Raw genomic sequence first — 22,579 nt, 5'->3', positions numbered from 1 at the left:
GGAACTAACTGGTCCCACTCATATTAGCCGTGTTCATGGTCACAATGACACTAGAAACAACTATGACATAATCATCGACTATCTTGTATTGGTTGTTTTACGTCGAAAGTTAACTTGAAAGACAAAAATAAATTACCACTGACCATATTTGTTTCATTCTCAAAAATGCTAAATAAAATACTTATTTGTAACATGATCCTTAGGATAATATCCAAGGTATTCCAAATATTTAATATCTTGACTAGAATCACCCCCAGTTCATGTGAAAACATCAGTTGAGAAACAAATGGGGAAAATGCACTTGGGATACAGAAATCTTGCATTTTACCCTATACTGTGAAATTGGGTACATCTACCCAGACAAAATGAACCACTAAATGAGGTTACAAGATCATTTTCTGTTAGGTTTGGTATCTTGTTTCTATAACCTGACAATCCATTTGTGATATTTTCTGTTAATTTTGCACAATTTTCATCCATTTTCTCAAATGGTTCATGGATTTTATTAAAGCTGGATCTCTCTTCATCTAAAAGTGAAAGAAATTGTTTGGCCTCTTAAAGCAATGAAAACTGAAGTCTGAAGATATGAGAAATGGTTCCAAGATTTACTTCCCTTTTCTGTGTCAATCGCTGTATGCACACACCTTTCATATAAACATTTGCCAGACAGGACAAAGCACAAACATTATCAATTATAAGTATATTCAAGGATGTTAAGTATCTGGAATATTTTATATCAACAAGAAACCAATGTAACAATTATAGAATACCTATGTTTGTCAAAGTTCTGCTGGAATACGAATGGAAATATATTTAGTTTAGGATATACACTACAGTCATAAACTGAAACTAAGATATGCCATTTGGCATGGATCAAGAAGTTTCAGTGGGATTAATTTAAATTGTACTCTTTACAGATGATATTCTGAATGTATCATTATATTCAGTTCCCAAATTTAGAATATCCTTTTGTGTGAATTTTTTCAGACTGGAAATTATGCGAGAACTATGCTTTTGTGTGAATTTTCAAGGAAACTGCTTTTGATTACAAGTAATTATTATTCACGTAAGTTAGGTCAGAGGTAACTTATTACTTTACGAGTTTTAGAATCAGCCTATATTGTGTGGTGGTGGGGTATAGTGGGCACTGGAAAGAGGTAGTACCTTTGTTGTCTGGCAGCTCCACTCTCTGAGTGGACTGATGCACTGGCCCTCATCCATCTCCCAAATCTCTCATGTCTGCCTCCAAGAATGTATCATTACCAGCATACCCCAGTACACTGCTTCAGATGGCAGGCTACACAACGTTGAAGGGTTGATGTTAAAACTGCATCACTAGGCCTATGAACTTCTACAGTGAAGTCAACGGCTAGGGCAGAAGGTCTCTACAGATCAATGGCCAAGTGTTCCCAACCAGGGCACACCATATGTATTACTGGGCTGCTGCTGTGGTCAACCAGCTATGGTTCAAAATAGCAAGGAAGGCAGATCTCTTCAGCCATGGTTGGCCATCTGCCTAGGAGAGGGAAACTCTGATATAAAACCTATGGCCTGTGGACCTCATTGTCACCATCCTCCAGGCTTGCTGGGCCATGGCAAATAAACCCCAGGTTTAAAGGGTGGGGCTAGTTTGCACAGACTGCACTCCACCTAAAAGCTCCATTGCTCAGGCATGAAGGAACTGTCTACCATCTACTGTTTATGTCAACCCCTACATCTATGCGACTCTATCAAGCCCTGCAGCGATGGGAAAGGGGAAAAAACACCAGATAAAAGATGTCACTGGAAGCTGCATTCCCAATCCTACATGCAGGCGACTCAGGCCTTTGGCTGTCTGATGTTGATCCGGAGATGACACCATCACCAGGTAGCAGCCTGAGCGACCAAGCAGCTTTTTCAAGAGACAGAACTCCTTGCTCTGCATGGAGAGGGGCATAGAAAAGGTGGCCTAACCAAAGCTTGTCTCCTTACCCCCCACAGTGGCCTGCCACAGCCAACTGGACTGTGGCAGATCCTTGAAAAGCTAGCTGTCCTCCAAAGTTCCTTACCATTGTCATCCAGCTACATGAAAACCAGCTTGATCAGGTCAGAAATAATACTGACTATAACCCAGACATCCCTTTGTGGATGGACATGCCTGTCATGTATTGGGTTGTATTGCGGACAGTTTGCCCATAAATAGAAAAATTACATTAATCATTTTCAGTAATTAATTCCAATCACTCAGCAACTTTCATTATTTGAAGTACCGTATTTAACATACCACCACACCATCTGTTGGCTTGACTTTACTTGCAAAGATTTAGGAAGGGAGATGTCCACATCTACTGAACACTCGCTGGTGGCTGACAAGCCCAATACATGACAGGCATGTCCGTCCACACAGGGATGTCTGGGTTGTGGTGGGTGCTGCTGATGGTTCCCGGCTTTTTCTTTGGCATCTTTTTTCCTCCAAGATGACCTGTCTTTTGTTCAAAAGTGGCAGTGGCTCAGTGGACTGTATGTCACCAGCTTTCACGGTCAGCAGCTTGTGATGCCCATTGTTGGTGATCGATGTCACAGGTGATGAGTGTCTTTTTCAAGGAGTCTATATCTCTATCACGGTCGCCAGTGGACAGCTCACCATACAGTGCGGTCTTTGGCAGGCGATGATCCTCCATCCTGACGATGTGCCCTGCCCAGCATAGCTGTATCTTCATGAGTGTGGCATCAATGTTGGCGATCCCTGCTTGTTTGAGGACTTCAGTGTTGGTGACAAAGTCACTCCAGTGGATGTTGAGGATGGTGGGGAGGCAGCACACTGATAGAAACATTCAAGGAGGCAGAGGTGGCAGCTGTGGGTGACCCAGGATGTGCCGCCATGTAGGAGGGTGGTTAATATGACAGCTCTGTAGATGTTGATCTTTGTATCTCTCTTGAGACTGGTTTTGTACCACACTTGTTTATAGAGTCTGCCAAAGGTGCCATTTTTAGGCTTGAACCTTGAACTATTTTAGTTTTACACTGCATAATTACTATTGAAAATTGGAACACTGTAACCTGCTGTATTTTTATAGTGGACACCTACATGGTCATTTCTCTTATAAATGAGGGCACATCATTTTCACCATTTTAAAAGCTTCCTCTTTGACACCTCTTTCATAGGATGTGTCAATCTTACCATGAAAATACTGTAAATTTGACAAAGCTTTAACATTACTGTGCAAGGCAACTTAGTTAATTATCTGTGCCCATAACACGATTTTCAATAACTTTAAAATAACTTTAAGACCAATTTGCAGACACCTTTGTTGTCATTATTATCATCACTATCACCCCTCTTTAATAATGACAATCAAATCTGTCAAGCAATTATCACTTGCAAGTGTTAAAGATGAAGACAGGGACCTCATTCATTCTATGATTACAATGGCACTTAGCGGTTTGTACCTTAGTCTGGTTGACATTCATGTTTACGAAGGATTAAAGCAAGGTTTATGGTGTGTAATAGTGCAAAATTTTGTAGAATAATTTTGCAGCACATTCTGTCCTAGCCAGTGTGACACGCAACAATTAAGACTGAGGTATTGGCTAGGCTTGCAATAACTTGGCAGCTTGTAAACAGTTAATCTCTCAAGCTTGGGGACATGAACTGAATTTTAATTAGGGTCCGTTCGATAATCGTCAGACATGCAAGATGCCAATGTTAACACAAGTTCAATAGTGGAAAATGATCACAGTTGAGACAAACCAGGGAAAATGTTAGAAAGTCTTGGGCCATTTGAAACAGGTGTCATAAAATGATTATTTCCAGAAGAGTTATTAATAAAGGTAGACTATAAAGGATTATGCTGACTTCGATGGGAGTGATTTAATTTTTAGCAGGTAAAGAAAGTAAACCTGAATGACTAAGCTAAACAAGGGTATGTGTGTTCCCAGATGGAATTCAGGCTTTTAAGAAATTTCCTAAGCAGAATTATGAGGAAAGCCAGAAATTTAGCTCTGGGAAATAATAAGCATTTCTCATTGAACTGTTTAAGGGGTGTGTGTTGGAAACAGAGGGACACAAGAGAGTTTTGAATTCATAGAAAGGTGAGAGTCTGGAATAAAGCACAAGGTCGGTCTCAACAGCACACATTATATGTTCATTGATGTAAGTTTGTAATTATTTGCTGAATTTATTCATTTTGTATTCATACATCAATTTTTCCTAGAGTTCAGAGGTAAATGTTTGCGTACAATTTGTGTCAAATGTTATATGACTCACGTATTATATGACTGAGTCTGGATTTAGTTGTTTTGTATGTAACAGAAATCATTTATCATAAAGACTTCATGCATTTCTGGTGAAAAGTAAATTATCTGTCTTTAATGATTTGTATCATGTATGCTGAAAATTTATTTTTCCACATCTGGAAATGTATGTCAATAAATCACTAATTAGCAAAGTAACAGTTAGGACAACAGTGAAGTCATTAATTTATTGTGAAATGAAGCTGTGAATGCTTTTCAACCAAGAATTGATGGTGTAAGCATTAGGAGTGAGTTGACAGGCATAGTTCAGTGGGTAATTTATAGCCACAGTGGGGCAGTAATAGTTATCTGAGAGGTCTAATTATATCACGGTTCCAGTTAAGAATGTGAGGAGCCACTAGAAAAGACATAAATTCAGGTTTTCAGATCCAAAAAGGATAGAGAGAGAGAGAGAAAGAGAGAGTGAGAGACAGAGACAGAGACTGAAAAGAAATACAGCAATGCCAACCTATCACCAACAGCGATTTGGAAAAGACAGGAAACACAAGGTGATGCTGACATGCTGGTAATCTGAGTTCGATCAGTCTCTTGATTGTATGATGAAATTTGCACAGTATAACAGAATGGCTTGTTGAATTTCACATAAATTTAGTACATGTAACTTTATTTCTAAGAGAGTCATTCAGACATCATGTTTAAGTTCAATGTATTTATGTAATTTATTAAAATGTTATATTTTATATATGGGGGCTCATGTTATTCTATTCTATCTCTCTGCTCAGATCTTCATTATTCTATCAATTAATTTCATCAAAAAACCATAAGGAGTGGGGGATCTCACATTGTCCCACCACCTCCTGACAAGGTGTTTATATCAGTTTTAGCAATGCTGTCATTCATAGTAGTGTCAAACATGTATTCTGCATAAAAATCATTGTCAATGGTTGCATTGTGCAGGTGGATGCTCACAACAGTGAGTTTATATAACAATTATTCATATTAATATTATTATTATTGTTATAGTACATTAAGAACATAGTTAACATGCTTTTATGAGATGAGGTTTCTGCATGACAAGTAATATCACTGTAACATATTTTAAAATCAGCTTTACATTAAATGCATAATGCATATTTAAGCCCCTTAAAATTGATTCCATCCACAACTGAATTTTGTGTAATATTTATGTTGCTTAGATTCTGGCACTGAGAGATGGATAATGTACACTTAGACATCTTGCCAAACTTTAAAAGCCCAAGTCATTCCAAGCCTATTTTAAGCCACTTCATCTTTGGAGTAACCCAGCCATAATCAATTAACGTTCTCAGTTCTTTCCAAATTACTTTTACTCTTACAAAGTACAGACTCTAACCCATCTCAACAACTTTAGGCGCTGAAACAGAACACACCTTCCATATTTTGATTGAGCTCTTTAGTAATCCATCAACATCTTTAATCCTTTAATCCTTCTGCTTGCATACAGTATGGACAACTGACCTTGCAGACAAATTCAAAGGATGTTAATTGTTTTATGCTGCTTGAAATTAGCAATTAAATTGTCTTTCCCTAATTAAGCAGGCTCAGTCACAGTACCATAAACATACTGCATGAAATGTGAAAACTATGCAACAATTTTTCAGTAAAAAAATTTCCTATTCAGGAGATAACCCATAGGTGATTTGAGGAATAGGAGACACCCATCAACTTGGGACAAAAACCCTATCCAGGAAGTTCACATGTATGCTGGAATAAGAGATCCATAACTGCTACAGTAATACTATAGTAACAAATTTATCTAGATGATATTTTTTTACAAATTCAATTTGGGAAAGATACTGAAATACTGATATTTATATTTTTAACAGCACATACTAAAATGAATCATGATGATTTTCACATAAATTTCTTTCTGCCAAAAAGTTAGGTTGCAATTAATCATATTGAATTAGATTCATCAAATTAGATTTATCAAATATGATGTTGCTTAAAGGAATATCAAATATACAATTTAAATTGTGATTAAAGTACTCATTTGTTGCACAAAGATCAATTCATTATATTTTTGGGGCAAGCTAGTTACACCAAAAGGGAGAGACTGGACATTATAAGCAATCTTTTGCAAGAGTGCCCTGATTTGCATATTTGCTGAGTATAAACAAGGCCAAATTAATAAGACATCACAGGATCACTTGCAGCTATCAGCCATTGCTCAGCCTCCTGTTGATTTGTTGTGCTTGTGGGTAGCAGGATTATCATTACTTGTAATCAAGTTTATTTCCAAAGATTTGCACTGAGCAGCATTTGTATGCAACAATAATTTGAGTAAGGCATCAAATGGAAATTTCATTAGATTTCCAAAAGACAAGATCTGCTGAAAGGTATGGATCAAAACCTTCGGCAAGTAACTCTTAAACTTTACAGCTTGCATTTTCCAAAAGATCAGTATGAACTTGATCCAGAAAGACATGCAGAAATGGGATATTTAAATGCCATGGCAAGAATGAAGCTGACAGCAGTGTCAGACATTCTTCCAACACTGGGCCAGGGGAAAAAATCTACTAATAAATGCCAGTGACAGCAGCACAATGTCCACAACTGTGAAGCCACAATGTGTAAATGGAGCCAATCTCAAAAGGTGGCAGAATGCAGAGGAGAATAACAGTAAGTTTTATGCACTCTAAGTTCCATCAATGTAGTGTTCATAATGTAACTTTAGTCCTGAAACAAAAATATCTGCACTTAAAAAAAACATTTAACACCGATTCCAATGCTTCTCAAGCTCTGTCACCACCACCCCACCCCATATACCCCAGAGATCGAATTATTGCGTACACTGTATCTTTCTAAAACAGATATTTGTTACAGAAAGAATTGTTCAAGCCAGAGTAACTGTGTTGTGTATTTTAAGTAGAATGGAATGCATAATTTCAAGTGTTGCTTCATCATGAGAAACGTGAGACTGGGGCTAAGACTCTGGATAAGATTACTTCTTCGTGCCCTTTCTTCCTTTTCCATGACATATAGCCATAAATCTAATAATCAAATGTTGCCTCTGACTACACCAATATACTCCACATATACTACAAGTATGTCTTTTCTCGTAAATAATACTATTTCTTTTTTCTTTTCAGGTTCTACAATGGGCAATTCAAAGTTATGATGCCAATTATGTGCTTGAGACCCTTGCAAGTTCATGTGATATGGTAGAGGTAGATGATGCTGAACTCAACACACCAACTTTTGCACCAAGTCCTCAGGCCCAACCAAAAGCGTCAAGTTCTCAGGCCCAACCACAAGCATCAAGTTCTAAGACCAAACCACAAGCATCAAGTCCTCAGGCTCAATCACAAACATCAAGTCCTCAGGCCCAACCACAAGCATCAAGTCATCAGGCCAAACCACAAGCATCAAGTCCTCAGGTCAAACCACAAGCATCAAGTCCTCAGGCCCAACCACAAGCATCAAGTTCTCAGGCCAAACCACAAGCATCAAGTCCTCAGGCCAAACCACAAGCATCAAGTCCTCAGGCCCATTCACAAGCATCAAGTCCTCAGGTCCATTCACAAGCATCAGGTCCTCAGGCCCAACCAAAAGCATGAAGTCCTCAGGCCCAACCAAAAGCATCAAGTTCTCAGGCCCAACCACAAGCATCAAGTTCTCAGGCCAAATTACAAGCATCAAGTTCTCAGGCCCAGCCACAAGCATCAAGTCCTCAGGCCCAACAACAAGCATCAAGTCCTCAGGCCCAATCACAAGCATCAAGTCCTCAGGCACAACCACAAGCATCATGTTCTCAGGCCAAACCACAAGCATCATGTTCTCAGGCCAAACCACAAGCATCAAGTTCTCAGGCCCAGCCACAAGCATCAAGTCCTCAGGCCTAACCACAAGCATCATGTTCTCAGGCCAAACCACAAGCATCAAGTTCTCAGGCCCAGCCACAAGCATCAAGTCCTCAGGCCTAACCACAAGCATCACGTCCTCAGGCCCAACCACAAGCATGAAGTCCTCAGGCCAAACAACAAGCATCAAGTTCTCAGGCCCAGCCACAAGCATCAAGTCCTCAGGCCCAACCACAAGCATCAAGTCCTCAGGCCCAACCACAAGCATCAAGTCCTCAGGCCAAACAACAAGCATCAAGTTCTCAGGCCCAGCCACAAGCATCAAGTCCTCAGGGCCAACCACAAGCATCAAGTCCTCAGGTCAAACAACAAGAATCAAGTTCTCAGGCCCAGCCACAAGAAATGATTCAGACAGAGATTGTAAATCAGATGATGAAGGGGATAGCAATGGTAACAGTGACTTTGATGAAGATATACCTATCAACTGCAGGCTAGATTGAATGAAAACCAGTTGACCGGCACCAGTTTCTGGTGTCTGAGTCAGTTTTGGCAGAATGGATGACTGTACGTCTACCCTGTTGTTTACCCTCCCAGTATTTGTGAAATTTTTGTTAGGAACAGTTATTGCAACAAATTCAGTTTTGTGTCGATGAGCACATTTCAAAATGGAGAAATCAGCCTTGTGATGGAAAACTAATCATGGAGTAATATTTTACTATAGGACAATGTTCTTCTCTGGTATCAGTTGAGCAAAAGCATTATTCCAATTTGAGGGAATGAATCTGCATAGTTTTGGCAAACAGACGTTTACAGTGTTACATAAATGGATATTTACATCATTACAAACATCCGATATTGTACCTGTGGTTCAAGTGGTATGTGAGAAACGCCATGCTTTCTTAATTTAAGAGCGCACTGGAAAGCAAATAATATGTGGAAGTGATGATCATTGTGATTCCCATGGTCTTTCAGCCAAATATGGGGCTTATACTTTAATGGATTTGGATGAAAAGTGAGTGATTGACATGCATCTAGTATAGGTGCATTATATGGGAATATGTATGTGTCATTATGATAATCTATAAAACTTTCATATTATCACATAAGGGAAGGAGACGGAAAGACAACCTGTAACTCTGCATAGAATGGAGTTAGAATTGTTGAACTCATGAGGTCTTCTTGAAATTTGTTACTCTTAGGATATCAAATTTCAATTATACATAGCACACAATTTGGACTGGGTTTTTGGGCATGTGGGTAATGTTTTATATTATGCTTTTGTACTTAGCCTATGCTTTGGTATCACAGCTATATCCAATGTTATTTCGATGGAAAACTACCCTAAGATAGTGCATTAGATTCATTTCATGTCTGCACAGGTGAGATAAGTATAGACTGCTCATCAAATTGAAATACATGAAGGACTGCAGAGAGGATCAGATAAAATCATTAATCATCATAGTTTGACCTTTAAAGCCTGTGGCGTGATGGGTTGTTATGCCGCCACTGTGATAGGTGTTTTATGGTTGGGGTGGGGTGCTCCCAATGTTCTATTTAAATTATTATAGAAGTCCCACCCAGGCTCAATTTTGGTTGGAAGTTAAATTAGTGAAAGATAGATGTAAAGCTCTGAGCCCCCAGTCAGCAATGCTGATGGTTAAATGACTGAATATACAAAAAAGTGAAATTCAACAAATAACAATTTAATGACAATTCAATAGTCAAATGAATAAAATTTCCCATGTACTCTCCTTCCGCTCGACCCTGTGATAGTCTATTGCATCATTTAATTAGTAGTGTGAGATAAATTTCCACCTGTCCTTGTATTCTATTCATCTGTTTATTCCTCTCTCCTATTCCTCCCGACTTTCTCCAAATTCCTTTTCCTTCTTGATTTCTCTATACATGTATACTCCACCTTGACTGCTTTACCTCTTCCTCCTCGACTCTCTCCACCTTGACTGCTTTACCTCTTCCTCCTCGACTCTCTCCACCTTGACTGCTTTACCTCTTCCTCCTCGACTCTCTCCTCCTTGACTGCTTTACCTCTTCCTCCTCGACTCTCTCCACCTTGACTGCTTTACCTCTTCCTCCTTGACTCTCTCCACCTTGACTGCTTTACCTCTTCCTCCTCGACTCTCTCCACCTTGACTGCTTTACCTCTTCCTCCTCGACTCTCTCCTCCTTGACTGCTTTACCTCTTCCTCCTCGACTCTCTCCACCTTGACTGCTTTACCTCTTCCTCCTCGACTCTCTCCACCTTGACTGCTTTACCTCTTCCTCCTCGACTCTCTCCACCTTGACTGCTTTACCTCTTCCTCCTCGACTCTCTCCTCCTTGACTGCTTTAACTCTTCCTCCTCGACTCTCTCCACCTTGACTGCTTTACCTCTTCCTCCTCGACTCTCTCCTCCTTGACTGCTTTACCTCTTCCTCCTCGACTCTCTCCACCTCGACTGCTTTACCTCTTTACCTCTTCCTCCTCGACTCTCTCCTCCTTGACTGCTTTACCTCTTCCTCCTCGACTCTCTCCACCTCGACTGCTTTACCTCTTCCTCCTCGACTCTCTCCACCGACAAGACTTGTTGACTCCAACTGCTCTGCTAGTCTCACTTCTGTCTCCCCTCTTAGAGACTCGGGATTCAACTGAACCAGAAGTTCTGTCCCCCCAAAAGCTTCCTTTACGAAGCTTTGCCTTTCCTTAGAATCTCCTAAATTTTACAGCCCAATTAATGAATGGCTTCCCCGGAATAACCCTATATTGCTCTGCAATCTTCCTAGGCGAAACTAAAGTTGTGCCTGCTAGTTAGAAGTTATAATTCAGATCGAAATTGTTACAATTCCGATTGGGTGTCTCTCTGACCCGATCCAATCATACTTAGCAGACAATGTCTTCTCACTTTCTGTCCATGTGGGGATGGATTTATTAAATGCCCCGATCCCTCATGGGTTTCTCTGATCTTAGGACTAAACTGCAACACCTAGATGGGAAGTCGCTCTATCTAACGCCTGTGCTGATCCAAGATGCCAGGTCTTCTCTCTGGTCACTGTAAACTTGCGTAAGAGATTAACTCTAGCCTGCGGCAATGTTTAGACATCAAACCATGGCTTGTAATAATACCTTAGTTTATACACAACTTACTAACTGGGGCTGAGCAAACGTGACAAAGCCCAAGTTACAGATTGGCATTTGAGTCTTGGATTCAGCCAATGTGGGTAGGTGAGAAAGCTTGCCAGTAGCTTCTCGTGGGTTGGTGGTTCTTTCTGGGGTTTTCCTGGGTTCTTCCTCCACCATTAATACTGGGTGCCATGTACAGCCTATCGTGTGCTGAAAAATGGCATAAAACCGTACAACAACAACAACAACAACAGATTGGCATAATATGGTGCAGAAATACAAGATAAAAGAGCAAGGGGATATGAAACACTACTCTGATGTATGGCACTTGGCAAAAAGTAAACACACACACACATAATTGTAAACCTATAATGGAAATTTTGATTTTGTCTTTTATTGTGGGGATGCTATTCTTAAGCAAAATTATTCTTTTATTTGAATGCATGCTTTCTGCAATTTCAGGCACATCCAAGGAGCTGGAGGCAGCTAATGGCAAGATGATTTGGCTGTGAAACAAGTCAACCATTAACCAGGCCTACTGGCTTGCCAGCTCTTGTGGGGACAACATAAATCTTAAGGTTCCTAAATGGGAATCACTGATGAACCACACTGCAAAAAAGCATGTGAACTTTTCTACCATCTTCTGCAAATGTGTCACAGTCCCATTTAGGAAGAAAGACAGTGGTTAAAAGAGGGTATGTTTACCATTACTGTATGTCAAAAGGTTTACATGCTGTATTCCAATATCCATTTATACTAGCTCTGCATGCTCACATCTGAGGTATAACCAAACAAGGAATCATAGATTTGCACATTATTTTACCATTTTTACTAATCAGAATTTGCTATGTAAGATTCGAGGGGGGGGGGGTTATGTTGAGGATTTTTTTATAAAGAAGTTAAACTACAATATTCCTCTAGTTTAACCAAACATGTTAGTATAGACTGATACACTTGTTTCCCTTTATTAGGCTCCAATGCATACAAACTTATTGATAAAGTTGTTTGCAGTCCTCAAATTCTACATGACATCTAGACACTAAGGCCTTTACATCAAACTTACGGTTTAGAAGTTTTCACAATGTTGCGAACCATTATGCACCAAAGTGCACACACTTCTTATGGATCCATGCTCGCAAAGGTAACTAATATGGAATTAAATTATACATAAAAAAAAACTTAAAAACAAAAATACACAATACCTGGAAGGTAAAAATATATGATTTAATTATTTATGTCAAATGGTGCTGGGCATTTTGATCAACAGCTCCAACAGTAACAAAAATTATTCTCAACTATATTTTGATTATTTTTTGCTTTTTTTTCTTCAGACTGCATCTGGCTGCCCTCAATTGCAATGAAAATTCAAATAATGCACATGTGTTGATGAAGATTGGCCAGGATCATTGATGAAGACTGGCTAGGAGCAGCAGAGAATCACTATCCAAAAAGCAAGAAAGGGACATAGGCAATGCCCTTCAAAGAAGATCTGACCTTTAGTAAGATTCTGACTAAATAGGTTGTTGGTACATCTGTTAGGTGCTGTGTTTGATGTTGGTGGCATTTCTTTTAGGTGTTATATCTGAGCTAGTTCTATTTTTCTACACCATTGTGTTAAACAAAAGCTGCTGTCAGAATTTCTCATGGATGATTGATGTCAATCATAGATTGACAATAACAATTTTTAAAGTATAAATTTAATGTCCGGTTTAAACAAGTAATTGTAAGAACTATAATCTATAGTGAAATACAATGATTAAACACATTTATAATTCATGGAATACATTTTTATTAAAGTTGATACTATCTGGACACAGGTTATTTGATCATTATGAAAATGTAATAATTCATTGAAATTAAACAGGTTTATTCGCAAGATAACTTATTTCATTTTTTTTTTTTTCCAGGTTACACTGCACATTTGAAGCCGGCATTGCTGGACTTGATGCAGAGCTGCCTACAAACACAGAGGCACAAAAGTTCTACAAGAAGCATCTCAGTAACCACCACCAATAATAGAATCATCATGTTTTCTGAGTTCCTAGGACACCTATGGTCTAGCAAATCAAAAGCCAAAATATTCTTCTGAGGGAAATGCTTCTCTAATTTTTGACACCACACAGAATTTGTCTGCCCAGTCAATGCCAAATCCAACTGACAAAATGCTGAAAAGCTATATGTCTATATGTGCTGAAAAGAAAAAAGGAAGAATGTCAGAGCAAAGAGTAAGGGAATTGGGAAATTCTTCTTTGGTAAATCTTGCTACATTGTAAACTATTATTGGTACTTAGAGTAAAGTATTGTTATAAGCATCCTTTCACTCTCCATGCATAACAGATTCTTGCTATTAGTAGTGACAGTTGGCTATAATATTAATCCCATCATTCTGGATATTTGATACCAGAGACTGTCAACAGGTATGGTTCTATTGTTTATCTTTCCATGGCTATCTAAGCCTGGACCAGTTCATGCCCTTGAATAAGGCAAAAATGTTAAATTAATTAAAATCCCTTATCTATAACCCTTCCAAAAACAAGAGTGGGAGAGCAGGCAAATACGGGCATCCTACTTAAGCATGACTGGTTTTTTGTTTTGTTTAGATTTTAGCTTTATTTTTCATAAAGTTGTAGCACCCTTATTTGGCGATTGTGTGTCCTTTGAACCTGAATGTAACATTTTTGGTGGCAGTGGTATAGATTCCAATAATTCTAGAATGAATTGTTCATTATGTTGTAATTATATTCAATAATTCTGGAAACTGTGGATTCAGTGAACCAGTGTGTGTTAATAGCAGTGAATAGTTGTACTGTAGTGTATAACGTACAGTTGTAGACTGCTAAGTACAAGTGTGTAACACTGTAACAAGTGTACAGGTAAAAGCCCAGAAATTTGTTGCAAAAACAGTCCAGTGACTGGACAGAGTGATAAAACTTACAGTACATGCATATAGTTTGTCAGTAATTGTCAGTTACTGGTGACATTGAGGGAGTAATGTATGCTTCAGGACAACCTTGATGAAAAGCGGCAGCACAGAATTCAATGGAATTTACAGATACTGACACACCAGAGAATGAAGAGGACCTTAACCTTGAGCCCATGCCACCACCCAAGGAAACCCAAGTGAAAACAAGCCCCAAAGAATAATGAAAGAGAACTGGAATTAAGACAAAAGTAGTATGAATTGGGAATGAGATTTCAAACACTGGAATCAGAAAAAGATAAATTAAGAACGGAACATGGATTGGAAATGAATCATTTAGAAATTGAGTTTGAAAGATTAAACATTAAGAAACCACGATGGAGAAAACATCTTTACCTTCCTTGCCATTTAAGGTAAAACTTCAAACAAATCACCATGAATGAGAAGATTTCCTGTCATTCCCAGCAGAGTTAGAATCAGCTGCAAAGCAGGCTAAGTGATCTGATGATTTTAAAGTACTGCAGCTAAGGATTTTATCAAGGTGAAAGTAGACATGTTGCAACTCAAGCTTGAGGTGAAGCAGCAGGAGGGAGGTGACACCCACCCACCAGGCCTTGGAAAATGTTGATTTCTTAATCGCCAAAAGCGAATTAGAGCCTTGTATGGTGACCAGGCCCCCCCCCCCCCTTACAATCTGGATCTTGAAAAATGTTGATTTCTTCCAAGACTTGTATGTAAGCCTGGTTGGCAAGATGAAATCCTTCACCGAAGCACGACAACATTAATGCCCAGTGCAGTCTTGGTGGTGCATAAAACATATGGGCCATACATATCAATGCATTTACTGAGATTGATGTGAATTTTAGTATATCCGCTGACAGGTGATGTGTAATTAAGTTGCTGTTTAATAATAATAATGATTGATTCTGTGCTAACTATGAAATCTTGTGCAGCTAAACTAAAACTCAACAACATCTAGAGACAATTAAGAAATATCTCCCCATCCATGATTCTGTCAAACACATCTACAATGTCAGGAAGCTCAAGTAGAACTTACAGAAGGTACAGAACAGTTATTTAAATCAACTGCCACATCAGCCCCAAAAATTGTTACAGCAACTGAGGCAACATGAAAAACTCTTTGAGATTTTACTGTCTGATATTGCTAGTCGTCTTCAACCCACTACACCACCTATTCAACTACAACCCAAAGTTAGAACTAACATAGTAGATCAATTTACTGAGAAACTTGTTATTGCTGCTAAATGCTTGATATTGCCGCCTTTGAATATAGTGATAGGGATCAATTTGTAAAATCTGAATATATTAACTCTAAATGTTTCTGGTTGGGTAAAAGAAGTATATCATGTTGCTGCTAATACTCAGTAGATTAGATCTGAGGAAGATATTAATAATTTTGAAATCTTTAACCAGGTAGTAATGGAACATGCTGAAACTGTAAAACAGAAAAAGGGAGAAAAACAAGACGTGAAGCATCAACTTGAAACAGCATCAAAAGAAAAGAGAAAATTAGGCATAACAACTAGATCTGGAATAAGAAGAAACAAAAGGCATCAGCTGAATTAGGGGCACTCCCCAGCCCTCTGGAACCACATGATGAATCGTTGCTTGAAGGAGCAACCAGAAGTGGCCTTGCCACTCGTGATCATGTCATAAAAAGCAAATCTCACTGATGACCTGTGATAAACTTTGTCCCAATAACATCCTTGCTGATGTTGATTTACTGGAAATTTTGATTGGTGGAAGATAAGCCGGCAATAGTTTACCTGAAATCATCAATGAAGCAGCTGCTATCTGTCAGCATTTATTTACTGGTTGCATCATGGACTGAAATTACTGATGATTACTACAGTAATGGATCAATTAGATCAGCGATGTGTTGGGAAGTTTCTTACCTTGTCTCTTCTATAGTAAGATAGACAAGTTCCTATGTCAAAACAGGTAATGGGGGTAAACTGAGGTAATTTTGTCACTCTGTATGATTTTTTTCCTTCAGGTTACTGCTTTCTTTTCAACATCAAGCTTGCATTGGTCACCTGTGATACATTGCAGCAAGTATAATTGGTGGCTGAAGAACTCAGGAAAACTTCAGTAACAACCTGCAACCAACAGGATGCTACATGTACTGGAAAGCCTTATCACATACCCACATTAGTTGGGCCCAAGACCTGGACCCATGCAGACAGAGGTGAGATGGCAGTGATCCATAAAGTTGAGTGCTTTAGACCACTTGGCCAACCAGGGCCCATGAGTACATATATAGATTTGATACAATATATCATGTCACTAGAGTAGCAATGACTGATTAAATGAGACCCAAACACTGTCCCTAGAGTAGCAACAACTGATTAAATGAGACCCAAACACTGTCACTAGAGTAGCAATGACTGATTAAATGAGACCCAAACACTGTCCCTTCAGTAGCAATGACTGATTAAATGAGACCCAAACATTCTCACTAGAGTAGCAATGACTGATTAAATGAGACCCAAACAGTCACTGGAGTAGTAAAAACTCGTTAAATACATCAACATGAATTCTAAAGAAACACACATATCTCAGACAAATTACTCATGTAGAGGCTCATTTTCATCCAAAGGTCCATGTTTCAGGTGCTCATACAGGGATACTTCCAGCACATGTCTGTTTAAGCTGTTTGCAATTAAAATGTCAAGTCAACCTTCTTTTTCTCTTAATATCCATCTCTTTATGGCTTAAGCACTCGATTGCTGAGTTCAGCACTTGGCAATATCCACAATGAAACCTGTGAGGAAATTGTACACGATAATTCTGACCATCCTTGAATGTTTTCAAATCACTCTGCAATCATCTGTAAACATTCTGAGCAATGAAAAGGAAAAAACGCAGGTTCTAAACAGCATGCTGATTCTGCAAGTGAAATAAAGTTTGACAAAGCAACATTAGTTTTCATGTGTTTGTGTTTCAAATTATACAGAGAGTAAGCATTAAGTAGTCAATGTGATATTAGGAGTAGATTTGTGCTTGTTTAGTTTACATAATCAGTGGAAGTACTTGTGATGAAATCTGAACTATGGTGCCTGTGTTTACAGATTACAGAAAGAGCTAGTCTTTGGTGTGTACTGACATTCATTATCATAGTCTTGTATTCTGAGTGGGCTTTTCCTTTTTATTTGAATTAAAGAAAACAACCTAAACTATAATGCATAAATGAAAAAAATATAAATGAATGTTAAAATAATGACAACTAAAATACAGGGATTACAGTATAGAGAATGTCATTGCTTCTGCTTGAATCTATACTCTGAAACAATGAAGAGTAACATGGGTGTTGCTCACTTTTTTAATATGAAATTCAGGCTGTAAATCAGTACAAACCATTGTGTATTCCTGAGTCTTCACTCTGCAAAATAGCAGCCGCATCCTTCAAAGATCCCGATACCATGTCATCACTAACTACCCTCTTCATTGTTACTCTTCAACACGGCTCAAACTGATAGGTAAAAAATGTTCAGGCATACGAAGAAGTCGGGAAAATGACTTTACAATTTTCATTGATGAAAAAATACCCACAAAATAAATCATCTGAGCCTGACTAGGTAGTTAGATCTGTTGACTGGTTGCTAAAGATCCATTGACATCACTACCTGCCATGTGATACCTATCAAATTATCTCTCGAGGTACTTCATGGATAACCTATATATTTTCTTGTAGTACTAAAGGGCCCAAAATCATGTGTGCAGGCAGAACATATAAGCAAGTTCTGAAAGACAGGTAATCAAATAATAACAAACCAACATGTACATTCCCTATTCCTTTAAATACAGTGCATTCAAATTTCATTATTCTGTGCTGATTTATATTTTGGTTTCATATATAATGTATTACAAATACACACCTCTTTTGGGGTCAAAAACTCATCTAAAAATTATCCATTTCTAAGTACACGTGTCTCAGTTCTAGCATTCTTCTGAAATAGAACTGCTGCAAAAAAACATCAAGAACATCTTATGATTTCCTTGGAACCTACCAGAACACGCACCTGTCTTGTGACCATTTATCTTTTGTCTTAAAAACAGATCATCCAAGTGCTTCATTGGGCATGGCCATATTGGGAGAAAGAATGATTCTCCATAGTGGAGAGGACTCAAAAGCAAAGGGGATCTGATTCTTCTAGTGTATGTATGTATGTATGTGTATATGTGTGTGTGTGTGTATATATATATATATATATATATATATATATATATATATATATATATATATATATATATATATATATATATATATATATATATACACACACACACACAGATAGAGAGGATGTTTATGATTTCATGTGCATTTATTAGAATGAACTTTAACCTAACAAAATTTACCTATATAATATTTTGTTAGGTGCACAATGATATTACATATACTATAGTATGTCCCCAGAAGTTGCAGATTTGATGCAACTCTGTCAATGGTTTATCCAAAAGGACTTCTGAGATTTGATTGTTTTATGATCTACATCAGTCTAGAAAATCACAATTACAATTTCCACAAAAAGTAACTTACTTCAAACAATTCATCGACATTGATGAGAGTTCCCTGTGGTGTATGTGCTTGTACCTCAGGAATGGAAGGCTGTACGAAAATGTCATCGGCTAGTGTGGGAGTCGTAATGGAGGAAGAAGCTTGAGATGAGGATTTCCTGACCTGGAAAAGATTAATTCCCAAACTGCTAAAAAAAACACATGAATATATTCTAAACTGAGAAAATATTCCCTGTGATTAAGTTTGGAAGTCTAAATCAATGAAACTTCTTACCAATGATTATTCTGCAGAACAAGATTAACTGCCATGGTCCTTTCATGAAATGAACCAGAGATAATTCCATAACTCACTCTATTATGTATTCTCCTTCTCCAACTGACCTAATTCCCTTGCAATGATCTTGACCCTGGGGTCCATAAACCAAAACCCATTACATCTATGTGTCTTCATGTACAACTATATATTTACAGTGCGGTCAAAAGTATTAAAAGAAAATGTTACTGTATCTGCAATTTTGTGCATATCTGACCTTTGAATCCCTCCCAGGGGCTCTAGGGTGCAGACACCAAAACCATACCCTTCTTATAAATGGTTATCATGTAGCCAACCTATGTACCAAGACTTAAAAAGTTTAGCAAATAAATTAAGAAATTTGGTTATGGATTGACAGATGGATAGATAGAGGGTAACAAAATATCCCCTAGTATTGCATGGAGATAACAATTCTTCTATATTCACCTGTAACTGCTATCCCCAAAACAGGATACATGTACGATATTCAAAATACGAAAATTGAAAGTTCTCTTGCCATTACAAACAATGTTCCTTTCTACACACTGAAAAGGTCTCAAGTTCAGAGGTCAGTCAGGGTAAAACAATTACCCATAATGCCGAATTTTAGGTTGGTTATATAAATGTTTTTGTATAAAGTAAATTAGGACTGAATTTTTACATTGTTTTTGGTGCATAAATAATTTTTGATAAATTTTAAAAGAAAACGCCAATAAGCATAATGCATTTTACCCGCAGTCATTATTACTGTAACCCTCAAAACTTTCATAAAACAAAGAACTAGAATAGAAATAGTCTGCATGCTGAGCCCAAGCTTTGATGAGACAATTCACTGAGCTAGATACTAAAAACTTAAACAATGATGTTTAGACCATTTCATCTATTGAACTGCTGAGTGTTGAAGCCATACTAAAAACTTATACAATGACATTTAGACCATTTCATCTATTGAACTGATGAGTGTTGAAGCCATACTAAAAACTTAAACAATGACGTTAAGACCATTTCATCTATTGAACTGCTGAGTGTTGAAGCCATACTAAAAACTTAAACAATGACGTTTAGACCATTTCATCTATTGAACTGCTGAGTGTTGAAGCCATACTAAAAACTTAAACAATGACGTTTAGACCATTTCATCTATTGAACAGCTGAGTGTTGAAGCCATACTAAAAACTTAAACAATGACGTTTAGACCATTTCATCTATTGAACTGCTGAGTGTTGAAGCCATCTCCGATATTCTTGAGTAATAACAAGATTTTCAAACTGGCAATTGTTGTGGCCATATTGGATTTAAGAATGGTACCATTTGCATTCAGAACCAACTAGACATCATAAGTCTTCTGGTAATAAAAACCATATTAATATTACTTTTCGTGCAGGAAGAAGTTCAATATGGCTGCCATGAAGGTTATTCAGATGTCGGATCTTTATAGTTTTCATTTAGAACCCACTAGACATCACAGGAAGTCATTTGGTGACAAACCCATATCAATATGAGGATCTATTTAGAAGAAGCAGCAATAGCAAGATTTTCAATATGGTGGCATGGCAATCATATCTGAGGTCAAATCAGCACCATTTTCATTTACAACCGAATAGACAACATACGAAGTCTTCAGTTAAAACCCCATATTGAGAAGGAGTCACAATAACAAAATTTTCAAGATGGCTGAAATGGTGGCCATACTGGATGACAGATTGGCACCATCTTCATTTGGGGCTTACGTGACATTATTATGTTTTTCGGTGAAAATCCGTGTTAGTATGACCATCCAACCAGGAATAGTGATACTTTCAAGAATGCCCCATACTGGAGGTCAGATTAGCACCATTTTAATATCAGATCAATGAACATCATAAGAAGTCTTGTAGGGAAAATTTCATGCTGACATGACCAACTGTTCTTGAGGAATAATGATAAAACAATTTGCAAAATGGGAACTGTGGAGGCCATATTCCATTCTGTGCAGGAATATTTTCATTTAGAACCAATTATACCCTGGTCTGAATGTGCATGTGTATGTGTGTCAAGTTTCATGGCATTACTGTAAGTAGTTTAGAAGGAATAACAATTACATACTATTGCAAAGGGCTGTCAGACAAGAGACAACTGCATAAACTCTCTTGGTTTATAACCAGAAGAGCTAACAAAAACAACCAATCTGGTGACTGAAAACTGAGGGGTTATGGTGCTGTCTGCATATTTTTGGGCTGAAATTGCCCACACATCTGCTAGTGCTTGGAAGCTGTACAAATGATGTTAATATACAACATTTCTTAATAAAGTAACATACAGAAATGCATAATTTAGCAATAAATAAACAAATTTGTTTAAAAAGGCAAATTTCTGTTAAATAAAAGGATTATGAAAGTAAATACAGAAAAACCTGTCTTGTCAGACCACTGTCAGGGTAAGCAACCTGTTTTGAAATACTACATTTTCAATGAACTGGATAATCAATTATATAGTGTTCCATCCAGTAATAACAGACCACCTGTCTTGAGAAACTTCATTTTGATGGCAGAATTGGTGATCTCTCAAGCTAGGTTCTACTGTTTTACTTAATAATGGTTCATGGATGAAATTGAAAAAGAGCCCGTTCAGAAAAGGAAATTTCCGTAGTTCAGCCCTTTTCAGGTACAATAGATAATCAAGTACATAGATATTTTTCTCAGGGTAAAATCTGGCAACCTGAGAAATTCTTGTGCCACCTTTGAAGAATACAAGAACTTGCAACATGGCCAAAGGGAACCAACTCTTCGAGTATGTACACCAAAGTGCAACAAAAGTTAGAGAGCTATTGATATTAAAGTAACTGGAGTTAATATGAATAAAAATAATTTGGTGACTTTAATTTATTAATTATCAGAATTTGTATAACTTGATGCAAACCGAGACCATACTGATGCGAATTGCATCTTATGCATGGATTATTTTCCCACTGAATAAAATCTATTTAGTACCTCCTTTCTAAAGCTCCCATAATATGAATTTTTATAATAAATATGCCATGTCTCTGTCATTTATAAACTCACCTTCATTGCCACAACCAGCTGAACCAGTCTAGGGGAATTTCTAAGCACTTCAACAGCCTCGTGATGGGCTAGCCCAATCAGACTCTGTCCATTTATCATTAGAAGTTCATCCCCTCTTTTTAATCGCCCATCCCTGTGACAAAAATATAAAAAACATGAATATTTGAGCCTGAAAATTACAGTGGTCTGAGATACAGGACTGATCTTTTTTGCCAAAGACCAGTTATGCATTACTAGTGCTAGCATCTGGCCTATTTCATATCTGGTTATATAAAATGAATAAAATGTGCTGCTTGATATGTAAATTGTCTGAAAAGAATAATAAAAGTACACGGATTTATAAGTGTATCAACTATACAATAGTGACACAATACCAGAAATCAGCAAATTTAACATGCACTACATTGAGCACCTGTCTAAGCTTCATCTTTGTCAACTGTTATTATATATATAACATGAGTTTAACTTTTGTCCATGATTGTAGATTGTAAGGGTCAATTGTAAATATATATTACATAGCTAACTTCTGTACATGATTGTACATATTGTACCTTAAGATAATGTAAACATGTTGACATGACCCTTTGACCTTGGA

At 37.7% G+C, this 22,579-nt stretch overlaps 1 protein-coding gene across 1 annotated transcript in view; it reads right to left on the bottom strand.

The window, feature by feature from the left end:
• LOC149802301 (uncharacterized) overlaps positions 1–22,579 on the bottom strand; it is a 197,752-nt gene that overhangs the window by 39,691 nt on the left and 135,482 nt on the right. The window contains exons 5-6 of the mRNA XM_089956728.1: positions 21,985–22,117; positions 18,674–18,814 (exon numbers count right to left, since the gene is read on the bottom strand). Of these exons, the coding sequence (XP_089812854.1) occupies positions 18,674–18,814; positions 21,985–22,117 (274 nt within the window). The remainder of the gene's footprint in view (positions 1–18,673; positions 18,815–21,984; positions 22,118–22,579) is intronic.

The sequence above is a fragment of the Sinohyriopsis cumingii genome, chromosome 4 (genome assembly GCF_028554795.1).
Source record: "Sinohyriopsis cumingii isolate HCF-2022 chromosome 4, ASM2855479v2, whole genome shotgun sequence".
NCBI lineage: Eukaryota > Metazoa > Mollusca > Bivalvia > Unionida > Unionidae > Sinohyriopsis > Sinohyriopsis cumingii.
The sequence above is the reverse complement of the archived record's forward strand: the minus strand, read 5'-3'. Positions and strand labels throughout refer to the sequence as shown.